At 49.5% G+C, this 14593-nt stretch overlaps 2 protein-coding genes across 6 annotated transcripts in view; one reads left to right on the plus strand and one right to left on the minus strand.

Moving 5' to 3' along the window:
• WIPI1 (WD repeat domain, phosphoinositide interacting 1) overlaps positions 1-1776 on the plus strand; it is a 36618-nt gene extending 34842 nt beyond the window's left edge. The window contains exon 12 of one of the 2 annotated variants that reach the window (XM_062175495.1): positions 1265-1776. In XM_062175495.1, coding sequence (XP_062031479.1) covers positions 1265-1395 — 131 coding nt within the window. In that variant the 3' untranslated portion in view covers positions 1396-1776. The remainder of the gene's footprint in view (positions 1-1264) is intronic. The other variant, XM_062175494.1, reaches the window with a different exon arrangement.
• Positions 1763-14593, minus strand: part of ARSG (arylsulfatase G) — a 129136-nt gene continuing 116305 nt past the window's right edge. For all 4 annotated transcript variants that reach the window (XM_062175491.1, XM_062175493.1, XM_062175492.1 and 1 more), the window contains 2 exons: positions 13077-13167; positions 1763-3042 (listed from right to left, as the gene is read on the minus strand). In XM_062175491.1, coding sequence (XP_062031475.1) covers positions 2732-3042; positions 13077-13167 — 402 coding nt within the window. In that variant the 3' untranslated portion in view covers positions 1763-2731. The remainder of the gene's footprint in view (positions 3043-13076; positions 13168-14593) is intronic.

A 14593-nucleotide genomic window follows, 5' to 3' on the forward strand; every position in this document is an offset into this window, starting at 1 on the left:
TATCTCCTGCAAAATGGGAGACTGTTTACCCAAGGGTGCGTATTCCAGGAACCAAAGTGACGTGGGCCAGACATGGGGCAGCTGTGTTTCTCCAGCCCCTACCAAGGTTCACAGCACTCAGATGCTCAGCAGTGCCATCTCAGTAATGCTGGTGTAAGAGATCAGTAGATTACTAATTAGCTAACGAAGGAATCAGAGTAGACCTTGCGTGTATTTATAGAATGGGGGTAAATGTTGTATATTGCCAGGCAGTAGTCCCTTGCCAAAGCAAACCACTATAAAACAATAGGGCATCTGTGTAGGCCATTTGCTTAGAGTTATTTAAAAAATAAAAATCAAGAGATGTTTAAGGACCGATACTCAAACTTATCACAAGGCCCTGCCACTGCCGGTAGCCGGTGAGCCAAATGAGGGAACCCCGGCTCAACTCTGTCAGAAGTCTTTATTTATATACAAGCAGTGCCTCCTGCTAGGTGAGAGAGTGGTTTGCTGAATACTCTGGCCAGTGCTGGGCAAGCCCCAGGTAGGCTCAGTAGCCTGTAGCTTCTCCATCTCACCAGCCAAGGACCAGAGGCATGAGATGCTCTGGGATGCTCTCTCAACGTGGTCCATGCCACACGGGCAGAGATGTTCAACGGAGGGTGCTAGAACACTCCCTTCCTTGCTGCTTCTGGACTGTCGCGCCATCGCAAATCTGCCAGGATGCACATCTTTACTCACATTCCTTAAAAACTGCCAGGATCCAAAGGATCTTGGTGCCTTGGCTTGGCTAAAATCGCTTCTCTTACAGACATGAACATGGGCCTCTGCCTTAAGAACATGGGTCACTAGCAGTGACCTCTCCAGCACGCTGCCACTTCCCTGCACACCCTCCCTCTTCCTTCCTTGGGAATCACTTTGGTCCCTGACAGAGAGGCTGCATCCACTCGGGAGGAGCAGCACCTTCTGTCTCCTAAGCAGCCCACCTGCACAGGTCTGAACTCTCGGGAGCGAGGGTATAGCCTGCCTTGTGCACGGCGATTTAGCAGTCTGTGTTTACAAGTACGATGAGCCTGTTAAAACCTACACACTTAGGTGTAAGTACACACACCTTGTCTCCATGGTCAGTACTGTCTGCAGCTGTGCCACCCTCCCGGATGGGAGGAGCTGCCAGGCCCCCTGTGGCAGACAGAAATGCCCCACAGTGCCCACCGGGCCAGCCCTGTTGTGGCACAGCCAGCCTCTTCCTGGGAAGAGTAAGGCCCTTCTGTTTTGATTTTGGTAGATAATCTTGTGCCGTGGAAGTCAGAAGGGCAAATCGAAGCAGTCGTGAGGAGCGCCCGAGAAGGCAGGCCACCCCTAGCGGGTGGTTTTGGAGAAAACAAGGAAGGTGAAGAACGGAGTGCGATTGTGTGAGCAGAGGGGGGCAGGCCCAGGCGCTGTGGGCCACAGGATGTGGGGACTCCTCACCCAACTCCCACCAGCCCCAGGCCACTGGGCGGGGAGACGTCGGACACACATGATGCTATTTAAAGATCTGTTCAAACCACAGTGTAAATGCTAACTAACCATATTGGTATATAACCCGAATTTTATATTAAAAAGGGCATCCTTTTTAAATGTATGCTGTGTAAAAAATGTACTTATAGAAAAATCACTTTGAATAGTGTTTCTTGTATATTACATACTTGCAGAAACTATTTTAGCCAGGCAAAAGTATTTTTGCAGTGATTGGGATAAATCATTATTACCGTGGAGTTCCACATAGGACACTAAGAATAAAATCGTGGCAATGCATTGCTGAGGCTTTTTGGTTTTGTTGTTTTGAGGTTTTAGGGGGAAAAGAACTCCTAAAGTCAATTACATGCAGTCAGCGGCCCTGTACAAAGGGAAGTGGGGCCAGGGCCGTGGATCTTGCTATGGCTGCCGCTGCTGTCAGACCTGGAAGCTGACCCATCCTGGTCTGGACCCACACGGGGCAGCTCCAGGTGTCCCCAGGGAGCCTGCCAGACATGGGAGGCTCTCGGGCCTCACTCAGCACACCTGAGTCGGAACCCACATTGTCACAAGCACCTAGGGATTTGTGTGCATATTTTATTTTACTATATTTTAAAGATTTACTTATTGATTTGACAGGCAGAGTTACAGCAAGAGAAGGAGAAACAGGGAGAGAGGTCTTCCATCTGCTGGCTCACTTCTCAAATGGCCACTACCACCAGGGCAGAGCCAAGCTGAAGCCAGGAGCCTGGAACTCCATCCGGGTCTCCCACAGGAGTGGCAGGGGCCTGGGAACTTGAGCCATCCTCCACTGCTTTCCCAGGTGCACTGGGAAGTGGAGCAGCTGGGATTCCTAGGTATGCCAGCACCACAGGGGGCAGCTTAACCCTCTGACCACAACCCTGGCCCCTGTGTGCACATTTCAGATGGAGAAGGTCTGCTCTAGCAAACCTGAGCCTGAGACGTGCTGAGTGCCGGCCCTGTGCGAGGCTTCCTCAGCTGCAGCCTTATTTGCCCTTCAACATCAACGTGCAGTTTGGGTTAAATCATTGCCCAAGCTCAAAACCTGAGGCTCGAACTCATGCCTGTGGCATGCTTCCCACTGCCCTGTGCTCACTTCCCCGAGCAAGCTCAGCTCAGCTGCGCCCCCAGGCTGGTATGGGGAGGGGCAGGGAACAGAGGGGCTGCCTCAGAACAGAATTCTGGCATTGTTTGTAAAGGGGTAAAAGCGCAGTTTGAAAGTGAACTTGCCCATCTAATTTCTAGAGACTTCTCCTGGCGGAAGGCTCGGTTCCTTGGCGTGGCAGCGGCAGGCGGCTCGGGCAGGGTCGCAGCAGGGGATCACTGACGGATCCTGAGTATAGTCCGCTCTGGAGACGCTGTCACCAGCAACGTCGTGAAGGATGTCGGCAAGGGCCTGTCTGACCTCGGGCAGCACGGCCTGGTACTGGGCACCACCTCTCGGCAGAGGCGCACCCTCCCCAGCGTCATCTTCCAGGTTGAAAATGAGGGGAGGCTCATGGCGCTGCTCAGGCCCGACGCGTCCGTCGCAGGCTCTGGCTCCACCTGGAGAGACAAGGACCACAAGGACCATCAGGCCCGGCTCTGCCTGGGCTGTGACCAGATGTGCTCATTCTCACACTGCAACTCCAGCGGCCAAGTGACTGCTCCCCCTGCCCAGGGCGCTGCCTGGACATCTGTTTCTCCATCCAGTGGTGACCCTGCTGTCCAAGATGGTCTGCAGCGTCTCCTTGGGCTGGCCTTCAGGGCCAGCACAACATTCATCCAAATTTACTGCCCTTAGGGAGTAAATCTGAATTTTTTTCAAAAACTGATTTCTCACATACTAGTAACAAGGCAGGAAAGCAAGGTGAGTGCTTTCACCTTGGGTTGAAGATGCAATGCTTTACGGAGACTGAATCTGGCTCTTCAGGCCATCCCAAGAGAGAAGGGACCAAGACATGCGGTTCGTTCAATCTTTTTTTTTTTTTTTTTTTTTGCCTTTTCTATATAAAAGATAGTTAAGATATCTGACAGAAATAAATATAATTGAATAAACAAAGGGATTTTAAGACAAAGGATAGTCCTTAGAAATATAGGAGTTCCTGGGCTGGCACTGTGGCTCACTTGGTTAATCCTTCGCCTGTGGTGCCAGCATCCCACATGGGTGCTGGATTCTGTCCCGGTTGCTCCTCTTCCAGTGCAGCTCTCTGCTGTGGCCCAGGAGTGCAGTGGAGGATGGTCCAAGTGTTTGGGCCCTGCACCCACATGGGAAACCAGGAGGAGGCACCTGGCTCCTGGCTCCGGATCAGTGCAGTGCCGGCCGTAGTGGCCATTTGGGGAGTGAACCAACGGAAGGAAGACCTTTCTCTCTGTCTCTCTCTCTCACTGTCTATAACTCTGTCAAATTAAAAAAAAATTAAAAGAAATATAGGAGTTTCTGAACACCTGCTTTGCTACTGAGCTTATGAGTGGCCAAACATCAACAGGACAGAAGCTTGTCAACCGCTCCAGACATGAAGCTTTTTCTAGTGCTGAGATCAAGAGGAATTACCCATGTCCTTCTACTATAAGACAGCCTGGATGATGGAACGCACAATGGCAACTGTGTGAAAAATACAACGGTGTGGAGGATGGTCCAGCTGGTGATGTCATATCACACCCTTCGCTGCAAGATGAGAACACAGCCAGGGTGCAACTCAGAGGCCGGGGCCACGCCACCCGAGGATGCAGCTCTCTGGTCCAATGTGCTGGCACCAGACCTGGAGACACTGGCAAGAGTGAGGGGCTCCTGAGGCCTGTAGGCAGCCCTCTACCAACGGTTTTCCTCCCGTGTCAGATTCAGGTGACTCAGCACAGATCAAGAGTTATTCCCTGGCCAGCGCCGCGGCTCACTAGGCTAATACTCTGCCTGCAGCGCCAGCACCCCAGGTTCTAGTCCCGGTTGCTCCTCTTCCAGTCCAGCTCTCTGCTGTAGCCCGGTAGTGTAGTGGAGGATGGCCCAAGTGCTTGGGCCCTGCACCTGCAGGAGGAAGCACCTGGCTCCTGGCTTCAGATCAGCACAGTGCCAGCTGTAGCGGCCATTTGGGGGGTGAACCAACAGAAGGAAGACCTTTCTCTCTGTCTCTCTAACTCTGCCTGTCAAAAAAAAAAAAAAAGAGTCACTCCCTTTGCCTAGTGTTGGAGTAGGGTTTGGCTATGCCTCACTGTGGGTAAGGGACAGGGACATGAAGCTTGGACAGTCGGTCAAGCAAAAGTTGAGACTGACCTCAGTTATAAAAATTAAACAATTCCACCGAAGGAAGTAGTGGAGTGGTTTATATAAACTACCATCCTGTACTCATAAATTCTAGGCAACATTAAAGAAAAAACTTAAGGTGCCAGGTAATAACCCGGACAGGTAGAAACTGCCACACTAGGTTGAGTCTGAGTTGAATTTCTCCCCGGGAGACACTCCCCAGTCTGCTGCACGGAACAGCAGAAGTAGGGAAGAAAGCTGCGGTCTCTGGTTAGCAGCCTCACAGGGCTCCCACAAAAGAGGGGAACTCATGGGGCAGATCTTGATCCAGAGGTACACAAGGGAGTCTACCTCTCCACTCTCTCCAAGTCCTTGGCTGACCCCTGAACTCCGCATACCCAGGGGAGAGGTTCTAGAATGGCTAGAGGGCTCTGGCACCTCCACTGGCACTTCTGCTACAGAGTATGCATCCCATTAAATCAGACTGGTTAAAAACTGTAGATTCCCCACTGAAGTCCCACAGGCTTCATGCCACAAGTAAAGACCAGGTTCCAGAGTTAGGGGACTTACCTAGTCCCAACAAAGTATAAAGCCTCCAAAAGTTCAAGGGAGCCAACCACCAATTAACTGCCCGGAGAACAAAACTCAACACTCAGATAACACGAACCAGAATTTCCACAAGGTACCATCGACCACGTCCAGTTCTCAATTTTAAAAAACTATTCAATAAGAAACTGACAGTTTCCAATCTGGCATGTCAGCAGCTGGGAAGTCACCTCTCCATCCCTACAGGGAGTGGAAAGCAGAACAAACTAAAAGAGGTCAGAGGGCAAACCTTCACCCCAAAACGGGAACGACAGACAGGCAGTGCAATCACAGCTGCAGGAGCTGAAACCTCCACGGGAACCGGATGGGCGAGACAGAAAACCCGAACCACAGTTGGCAAACTCCTGGGGTCCCAGTGCAGACAAGTCCTAGAGAGAAAAACCACAGGGGACCCAGGCACTGAAAGTCCCCTCGCCACCACCATTCCAGCGAGTCTCGCCTCCAAGGCCTCAGCCAGGTTCTCACAGTAAGTACTGGAAAAACCCCTTCGGCTTTCCAGGAGGCGGAGGAGAAGGAAACAGTTTTTGAACACGTTAGAGCATTCTACATTTTTTAAAGATTTACTTATTTATTTGAAAGGCAGAAGTACAGAGAGGCAGAGGGGGAACGAGAAGGAGAGGGGGAACGAGACGGAGAGGTCTTCCATCCGTTAGATCACTCCCCAAATGGCTGCAATGGCCAGAGCTGAGCTGATCTGGAGCCAGGAGTTTCTTCCGGGTCTCCCACATTGATGCAGGGACTCAGTCACTTGGGCCATCTTCCACTGCTTTCCCAGGCCACAGCAGAGAGCTGGATCGGAAGAGGAGCAGCTGGGACTCGAACTGTTGCCCATATGAGATGCCGGCAGATGGTGGATTTACCCGCTATGCCACAGCACCGTCCCCAGAGGATTCTATTCTTAATAAGCTCTGCCATCAGGAGACATTATAATACAAGAGCCTAAATTACTGGGCTTTTTTCTTTCCAGAGCCCAACCAACATAGGAGAAAGAAAATAACCAACTTCAGCCTGCCTATCTTGTCCCACCTAAGGTGGAGGCAGGGAGACCAAGAAGCGCTTAGGAGACCTCTTGGTAGGATTGTAGGTCACCTGCCCACTCCACACCTCGCCACAAAGGCCTATTTACCACAGTTCCTTTTGCTCAGTACATCATGTCCAGCTAGCTAGAAAAAAATTACAAGGCATACTAAAAGGCAAAAACCAGTGTGAAGAGACAGAGCAAGCATCAAAACCAGGCTCAGGGATGGTAGAGAGGAGGAAGTGACAAACCACGAAGACTAGGATCCAAAGGGCTCTCAAATGGGAAAGCAGACAACAGGCAGGGACAGCCAGGCCCTGTAGCAGGGGGATGGACACTCTCAGATTCCAAACAGAAGCACCAGTGCTGACAGCCCTGCGGCAGAAGTAGAGAGAGCCTTTGATGGGCTCAGGATTAGACTGCTCATGGCTGAGCTCGAGGGTATCTCAGGAGGGACCAGAGAGCACACAGAACAAAGAATGAAAGCAGGACAGGATATCCAAGCCCGGGGCACCCGCACAATGTAACTACACACAATGGGGGATACCAGCAGGAGAAGGAGGAGGAGCAGGGAGAAAGGAACTATTTGAAGCAGTATGGACTAGGGGGAGGGGTGTCGGGCACAGTGGCTAAGGTGCCAGTTAAGACACGCACATCCAGTATCAGAGTGCTGGCTCCGGCTCCTGACTCCAGCTTCCTGCTAATCCAGGCTGTGGAGGCAGCCGTGAGGGCTCAAGCCACTGGTTTCCTGACGCCCGTGTGTGAGACCTGAGCTGAGTTCCCAGCTCCTGGCTTCAGCCTGGCCCAGCTCTGGCCATGGTGGGTATTTGGGGAGTTGATCAGCAGACAGGAGCCCACTGGTTTTCTCTTTGTGTCTCTCCCTCTCTCTGCCTCTCAAATAAACAAAAACAAAATATAGATAGCTGAGAATTTCCCCAAACTAATGTCGGACACCAACCCCAGATTCAGGAAGGTTAGGGAACATGAAGCAGGATAAATAACAAAAACAAAAACCCCATAGCTGAGTATGCCATTTTTAAACTTAGAAAATCAATTGAAGAAAAAAAAACCTTTAAAGAAGCCAGAGGAAAATTTAAAAAAACTTAGCTATACATCAAAGATAAAAATTGCATTCTATTTCTCCTGAGAAATCATCCAATCAAGAAGAAAGCAGAGTAAAATAAAGTGTTGACGGAACTGAATTGAGTTCCAGCCTCTTGGCTTTTACTTGGCCCAGACCCAGCTGTTACATGCATTTGGAGAGTGAACCAGCTGATGGAAGATCTCTCTGTGTCACTGTCTCTCTACCTTTCAAATGAAAAATAAATAACTTTGGGGGCTGGTGTTGTAGCATAATGGGTAAAGCTGCCACCTGCAACACCAGCATTCCATATGGGCGCTGGTTTGTATCCCAACTGATCTAATTTCCATCCAGCTCACTGCTAATGGATAGGAAAAGCAGAAGATGGCTAAGTCCTTGAGCCCCTGCCACCCACGTGGGAGACCTGGAAGAAGCCAGGCCCAGCCCTGGCCATTGCAGCCATCTGGGGAGTGAACCAGTGGATGGAAAATCTGTGTGTGTGTGTGTGTGTGTGTGTCTGTATCTCTTTCAAATAAATAAATTTTTTAAAAATAATTTTTAAAAAATATAACTGATACACTGAGAGATGAAAGAAAAAGGAGTCATATAAAATGCTCAAAATCACAAGACAGAAAAAGAGGGGAAAAAATAGAAAGAACAAGGCAACAAAGAGAAAATAGTGACAAATATAGTAGATATTAATTCAACTATATCAATAATCATTTTAAACATCATGCTCTAAATACACCAATTAAAAGAAATAAGCTGTCTTAGTGAATCTATCAACAAGACCCAATGGAGTGTTGAGGACAAGATACCCACTTTATATAAAAGATACATATTAGTAGTAACTGGATGGAGGACGATAGAGCACACTTACACTCATCAAATGATGTGGGGAAAACCACATTAGTTTCAGATACAGCGGACTTCAGCAGAAGTGAAGTGATAAGAAACAAAGACAGACCATTACATAATGGCAAAGGGGTCAATTCTCCAAGAAGATACAACAATCTATAATGTGCATATGCCTAACAACAAGTATCAAAACACACAAAGTTGAGGCTGATGCTGTGGCATAGCAGGTAAAGCCACCACCTGCAGTGCTGGCATCCCATATGGGCGCTGGTTCGAGTCCCGGCTGCTCCATTTCCAGTCCAGTTCTCTGCTATGGCCTAGGAAAGCAGTGAAGGATGGCCCAAGTCCTTGGGACTCTGCACCCACATGGGAGACCTGGAAGAAGCTCCTGGGTGTCCTGGCTTCAGATCGGCTCAGCTCTGGCTATTGCAGCCAATTGGGGAGTGAACCAGCAGATGGAAGACCTCTCTCTCACTCTCTCTGCCTCTCCTTGTCTGTGTAACTCTGACTTTCAAATAAGTAAATAAATCTTTTAGAAAAAACATTGTTGAAAAAATTAAAGAAGATATAAATAAAGACATATCCCATGTTCATGGGTTGAAAATAAGGCTTAATATTAAAAAGTCCATAGTACTCAAAGTGATCTACAAACTCAATGGAAATCCTTATAAAAACCCTGACATTTTTTTAAAAACTTATCCTAAAATTCACATGAAATCTTAAGGATCCCAGACTAGCCCAACCAAACAATCTCATATAAACTGATGGCATGGATTAGAAAGCCTGGGAATAGTCCCGCACATGTTTGATCAAACGAGTTTTAATAAGGATGCCAAGACTATTCAATAGGGAAAGGACAGTCTCTTTAACAAGTGGTGCTGGGGAAACTGGATCTCAAAATATAAATAATGAAGTTGGAGCCTTCCCTAACAAATATAAACAATGAGCTAAAAGTAGATCACAGACCTACATGTGAGACCTTAAACAATAAAACTCGGCCGGCGCCGTGGCTCAACAGGCTAATCCTCCGCCTAGCAGCGCCGGCACACCGGGTTCTAGTCCCGGTCGGAGCGCCAGATTCTGTCCCGGTTGCCTCTCTTCCAGTCCAGCTCTCTGCTATGCCCCGGGAGTGCTTGGGCCCTGCACCCCATGGGAGACCAGGATAAGCACCTGGCTCCTGCCTTTGGATCAGCGTGGTGCGCCGGCAGCAGCGCGCGGGCCGCGGCGGCCATTGAAGGGTAAACTAACGGCAAAAGGAAGACCTTTCTCTCTGTCTCTCTCTCTCACTGTCCACTCTGCCTGTCAAAAAATAAAAAATAAATAAAAACAAAACTCTTGGGTCTGGCGCTGTGGCAAAGTAGGTTAATCCTCTGCCTGCAGCGCTGGCATCTCATATGGGTGCCAGTTCGAGTTCTGGCTCTCCAGCTCTCTGCTGTGACCTGGAAAGCAGTGGAAGATGACCCAAGTTCTTGGGCCCCTGCACCCACATGGGAGACGCAGAGGAAGCTCCTGACTCCTGGCTTCAGATCGGCACAGCTCCGGCTGTTGCAGCCAACTGGGGAGTGAACCAGTGGATGGAAGACCTCTCTCTCTTTCTCTGCCTCTCCTTCTCTGTGTAACTCTTGACTTTCAAATAAATAGTCTTAAAAAATTTTACTTAAAAAAAAAAAAAACAATGAAACTCTTAGAAGAAAAACATGGGGCAAAAGCTTCACAAAGCTGAATCAGGCACATAGTTTCATGGATGAACACAATCAGACATGAAAGTAGTAACAGAATCTTACACAAACCCTTTCAGAAAACAGAGGAGATCCAAGAAACCCTGACACAGACATGACAAAAAAGGAAAACTGAAGACAAAATCGTGATGAATCAAATGCAGCAAGAGTTAAAAAGAACAATTCCATGTCATGATGCATGGTTTATCCAGGAAGGTAATGTCAGTGTAACATTTAAAAACCTATCAAGAGAATCCACAAAACAAAAGGATGGGACGTATACGCAGGTGTTCACATTTCTGAAAACCCACCAAATGGTGCACTTTAGATCCAGGCCTTTCAGTGTGTGTGAAGTTTGCCTTAATTACTGAAAACAAAAACCAGAAACCTAAAAATAGTAAGGTGCCTTAATTTGACACCACACATCAAGACACACTAGTTGTCCTTTTTTTTTTTTTTTAAGATTTTATTTATTTATTTGAGAGGTAAAGTAACAAACAGCGAGAGGGAGAGACAGAAAGGTCTTCCTTCCATTGGTTCACTCCCCAAATGGCCATAACGGCTGGAGCTGCACTGATCTGAAGCCAGGAGTCAGGAGCTTCTTCCTGATCTCCCATGCAGGTGCAAGGGCCCAAGGACTGGAGCCATCTTCTACTGCTTTCCCAGGCCATACCAGAGAGCTGGATTGGAAGAGGAGCAACTGGGACTCGAACCGGCGCCGCTATGGGATGCCGGCGCTGCAGGCGGAGGATTAACCTACTGTGCCACGGAGCTGTCCCCAGTTGTCTTTTAAGAGCCGCTCGTGCTTCATGACCACAACACCATAACCTCAGCACAGAAGGGCACATCACTGACAAACTGAATGCAACAGATTCTTCCAGCTCCCCCCAAAGCAGATATAGGTAAACAGGATGTGAATTTTAAGGGGCGGGGTGGTGGGGAGGAGACCAGCAATAAGGAGCTGGAGCACACCAGTGTTCTGCCCTAGTCACAGTCTGCATCTGCTGTGCTGCGCATTCAGTGCCCCGCTCTCCTCTGCCCTTCCCCTCCACTCTCCTGGAAGTCCAGTGACTCCCCAGAACAGGCCTCCCCTGGGGATTAGAATTCCTGTCTCGCTGTGATCATTTGAAGCATCCCAATTACTTCATAGTAACATTTATGATTCCAACATCGTGGTGCCAAGCACTCTCTGGCAGGGCTATCACTTCTGAAATTAGCTCACCCTGGAGGTCCCATGCCTTGCAGATAATGTAATGTACGGACTCTAATCTTGAAACTTTTCATCTGAAACCATGACAAACATCCGACTGCTTTGTGTTTTAGATTCTGGAGAATCAAAGCTTCCTAACAGCCCTCAAGTTACAAACTCCAAGAACTTGTTTTGTTTCTATGCCACGTTTTCTTCAGGATCATTTATTTACACTCAGAGAAAAACCATCTTTGGTTTTTATTATATTATTCTTTGAAAAGCTCCAGCATTAAATAATCAAATTGGAATCTGCATTAGATCCCAGATTTTTGCTTTTTTGTCTTTTGCTTTCCATTCATTTAAAAAAAAAAGTTAGGGTTCATACTAAGTCTAAGATACTGCACTAAGAACTTCATAATGATAAAGAATAAAGAGCTTAAAGAGGGGCCTGCGCTGTGGTACAATGGGTTAAGCTGCCATCTGCAGTGCTGGCGTCCCATACGGGAGCTGGTTCGAGTTTCGACTGCTTCACTTTCGATGCAGCTCCCTGCTAATGCAACTGGGAGAGCCCAAGTGCTTGGGCTCCTTCCCCAATGTGGGCAATCCAGAGGAGCTCCTGGCTCCCGGCATTGGCCTGGCCCCGCCCTGACCATTGTGGCCATTTGGAGGGTGACCCAGCAGATGGAAGATTCTCTCTCTTCCCCTTTCTCTTTGTAATTCTGACTTACAAAAATAAATCTTTATTAAAAACATAAATAGAGGCCAGCGTTGTGGCATAGTGGGTAAAGCCGCCATCTTCAGTGCCGGCATCGTATATGGGCACCAGTTCGAGTCTCGGCTACTCCACTTCCGATCTAGCTCTCTGCTATGGCCTGGGAAAGCAGTAGAAGATGGTCCAAGTGGTTGGGCCCCTGTACCTGTGTGGGAGACCTCGAAGAGGCTCCTGGCTCCTGGCTTCAGATTGGCTCAGCTCTGGCCATTGCAGCCATTTAGGGAGTGAACAAGTGGATGGAAGACCTCTCTCTCTCTCTGTCTCTCTGTCTCTCTGTCTCTGCTTCTCTGTAACCCTGCCTTTCACATAAATAAAGAAATCCTTAAGAATACATAAATAAAGAGCTTCAACAGTTCTGAGTTTTGAGAGATTAAAAGCGGTAGAGGAAACAGCACGGGTGCATCAGCGACTGGTGTCTATGGTGCGAAGAGGTGGACACCAGAGCTCTCCCAGTTTGCCCAGCTAGGACAACACGAGGCAGCTTTCTGATCAGTGTGGTATCTGGTCTGGGGCCATAAAAGCTCACAGGGATTTTAACATGGATATCAAGGGAGAGGGGCCTAGCTCTCGGAGAAATGAGATCAGAAGGGGAAAGGACCCAGGAGTCCAAGTCTGAATTCAGCCAGCTGCAAGAAGACAGAAAACTATGCTGACCCAGGATGACATTTTGAAAACACACAGCGAAGACCGCCTGAGAGAGAACCAAGACGCACGGAGGCTTCTCCGGCAGTTTGCTAACTAGACCTCTATGGTCTATTTTCGGCAACAGTCCACCGTCAAGTAAATTACACTTTAAAATATCTCCAGGCTTCCATTTCACGTTCAGCCACACTGGTATTTAAAGCGTAAAATGGAACAGAGCATGCTGCATGTGCAAAGGGGCTGCATAAGCGTGCCTGATGAGCTCGGGCTTGCTGGACACTGGGGCAGCCAGCAGAAAAGCCTCATTCGGGTCCACAGGGCCTGCGTGAGCCCTTCTGCCAGGCCAGGGTTTTGTGGGTGGCACTGCCAGAGATGCTGAGAGGTCCCCAAAGAGCCACAGCTCAGAGCCCCAAGTGGGAGTCCGAGGGCCCCATGCAGGCACACGTGCGGGAGGTAGACCTGGGCAGCCCCCACTCACCGGTGACGTAGAAGGCCTTGTACTGTCGCAGGCGGACAGTCTGCAGAGCTCCGTACTCTCCAGCTGCCCCACTGTTGGGGTGGAACAGCACCTGTGAAAGGTGGCAGGACTAATTAGTAAGACCCACCCCCGGTCCACCCTCCCCAGCAGCCCTGTCCCCACCTCCACACACACACTGGACAACAGCCCACCAGCCCACTTGGGCCAACTTCCAGAGGTGCCAGTTAACAGTTACTTTGCTGGTTAATTTATCAGCGTGGGTTATAGCTCTGCCCCAGTGGGCAGAAGGTCAGAGTCCTAGGCCAGTACCCACTCTGTAATTTCCAGGGTCCCATGCAAAATGAGATTCGGGGGGTACATGGCTCACAAATGTGAAATACCAGGATAGATGAGCAGACACTGAAACCAAGCACAGGGCCCTTTAAAATGCAAGCTAGGGTGGGAAGGTGGGTGCTGTGGCTGCACAGGTCCCGTGGCCTGAGACTGGCCCTGTCTTAGCCCCATCCCTCCAGGTGCAGGATGGGGCCTGGGGACTGGCGTGTTTCACAAGGGTCCCCGGGAGTCTGATGCAAGTGGCGCTCAGCTCTCCTGGAACCACAGCTTCCTCAGCACCCAGGCCTGTTCCGCCCTCCCCTGAGCGACGACGGTGTAACAAGGCATCTGTGGCTCCTCCAACACCGGGCGCAGCACAGCCTCTGAACGCAGACGCCCACACCTATGACTCAGGCCTACTGTACTTGGGCCGAGGAAATCTTTCCTCATCGGGTCACAGATGAAAGAATTACCACCACCCCCCCCCCCAAAGAATGGAAACACCTAATTCAGGGCTCCCAAGGGAAGAGGTTGGTAGAAAATAAAAGGGCAGTGTCCTTGGTAGGTTGGTGGGTTTGAGCTGGATGCTTGAGACTGCCCTGGTATGAATCATGACCGTATATATCGCTGGAAAGGCGCTTACGTGATTCAAAGTTTCCATGGGGCTTAAAAAAAAAAAAATGAGAAAAAAAATGAGAAACATCTGTTGGAGGAGCAGTAAACAGCTGTCTCCCCCTGCCCCCATTTCACAGCCCTGGGAGGATGCCAGCCAGGGTGGGGCTCGCCCCACACCTGCTGCTTCCGTGTTCTCGTGACAATCCTTGCACACGCCCCGAGCGCTCGTGATGACAGCAGGCTCCTTCCAAACAGGAAAAGAAGTTGTAACTCAAAACCCTCACTTCTTCCATCCGCGCAGAAAGCCAAGCTCCCACCGCAGGAGACTGTTTTGTTTCCTTCTTGAGATGGCAGGAAGTGGGAGACTTGGAAAACTATTGTCAACGGATCTCTGATGCACTCAGACATCCAGGAGGCGGCGGCGGCCGTCAGTCTGCTGCTCCAAGTCTCTGGCATCATTTGAGTCTGGGGAACAGAAATCCCATCAAGGGTAGGGGGCTGCCGCAGTTGGAATACTAATGCAGCATCACCAGAGGCGACTTCCAAAACCCAAGAGGAAGCAAAACTGTGGGATGCCTCATTCTCAGAAA

Source organism: Lepus europaeus, chromosome 18, assembly GCF_033115175.1.
Source record: "Lepus europaeus isolate LE1 chromosome 18, mLepTim1.pri, whole genome shotgun sequence".
In the NCBI taxonomy this organism is placed as follows: domain Eukaryota; kingdom Metazoa; phylum Chordata; class Mammalia; order Lagomorpha; family Leporidae; genus Lepus; species Lepus europaeus.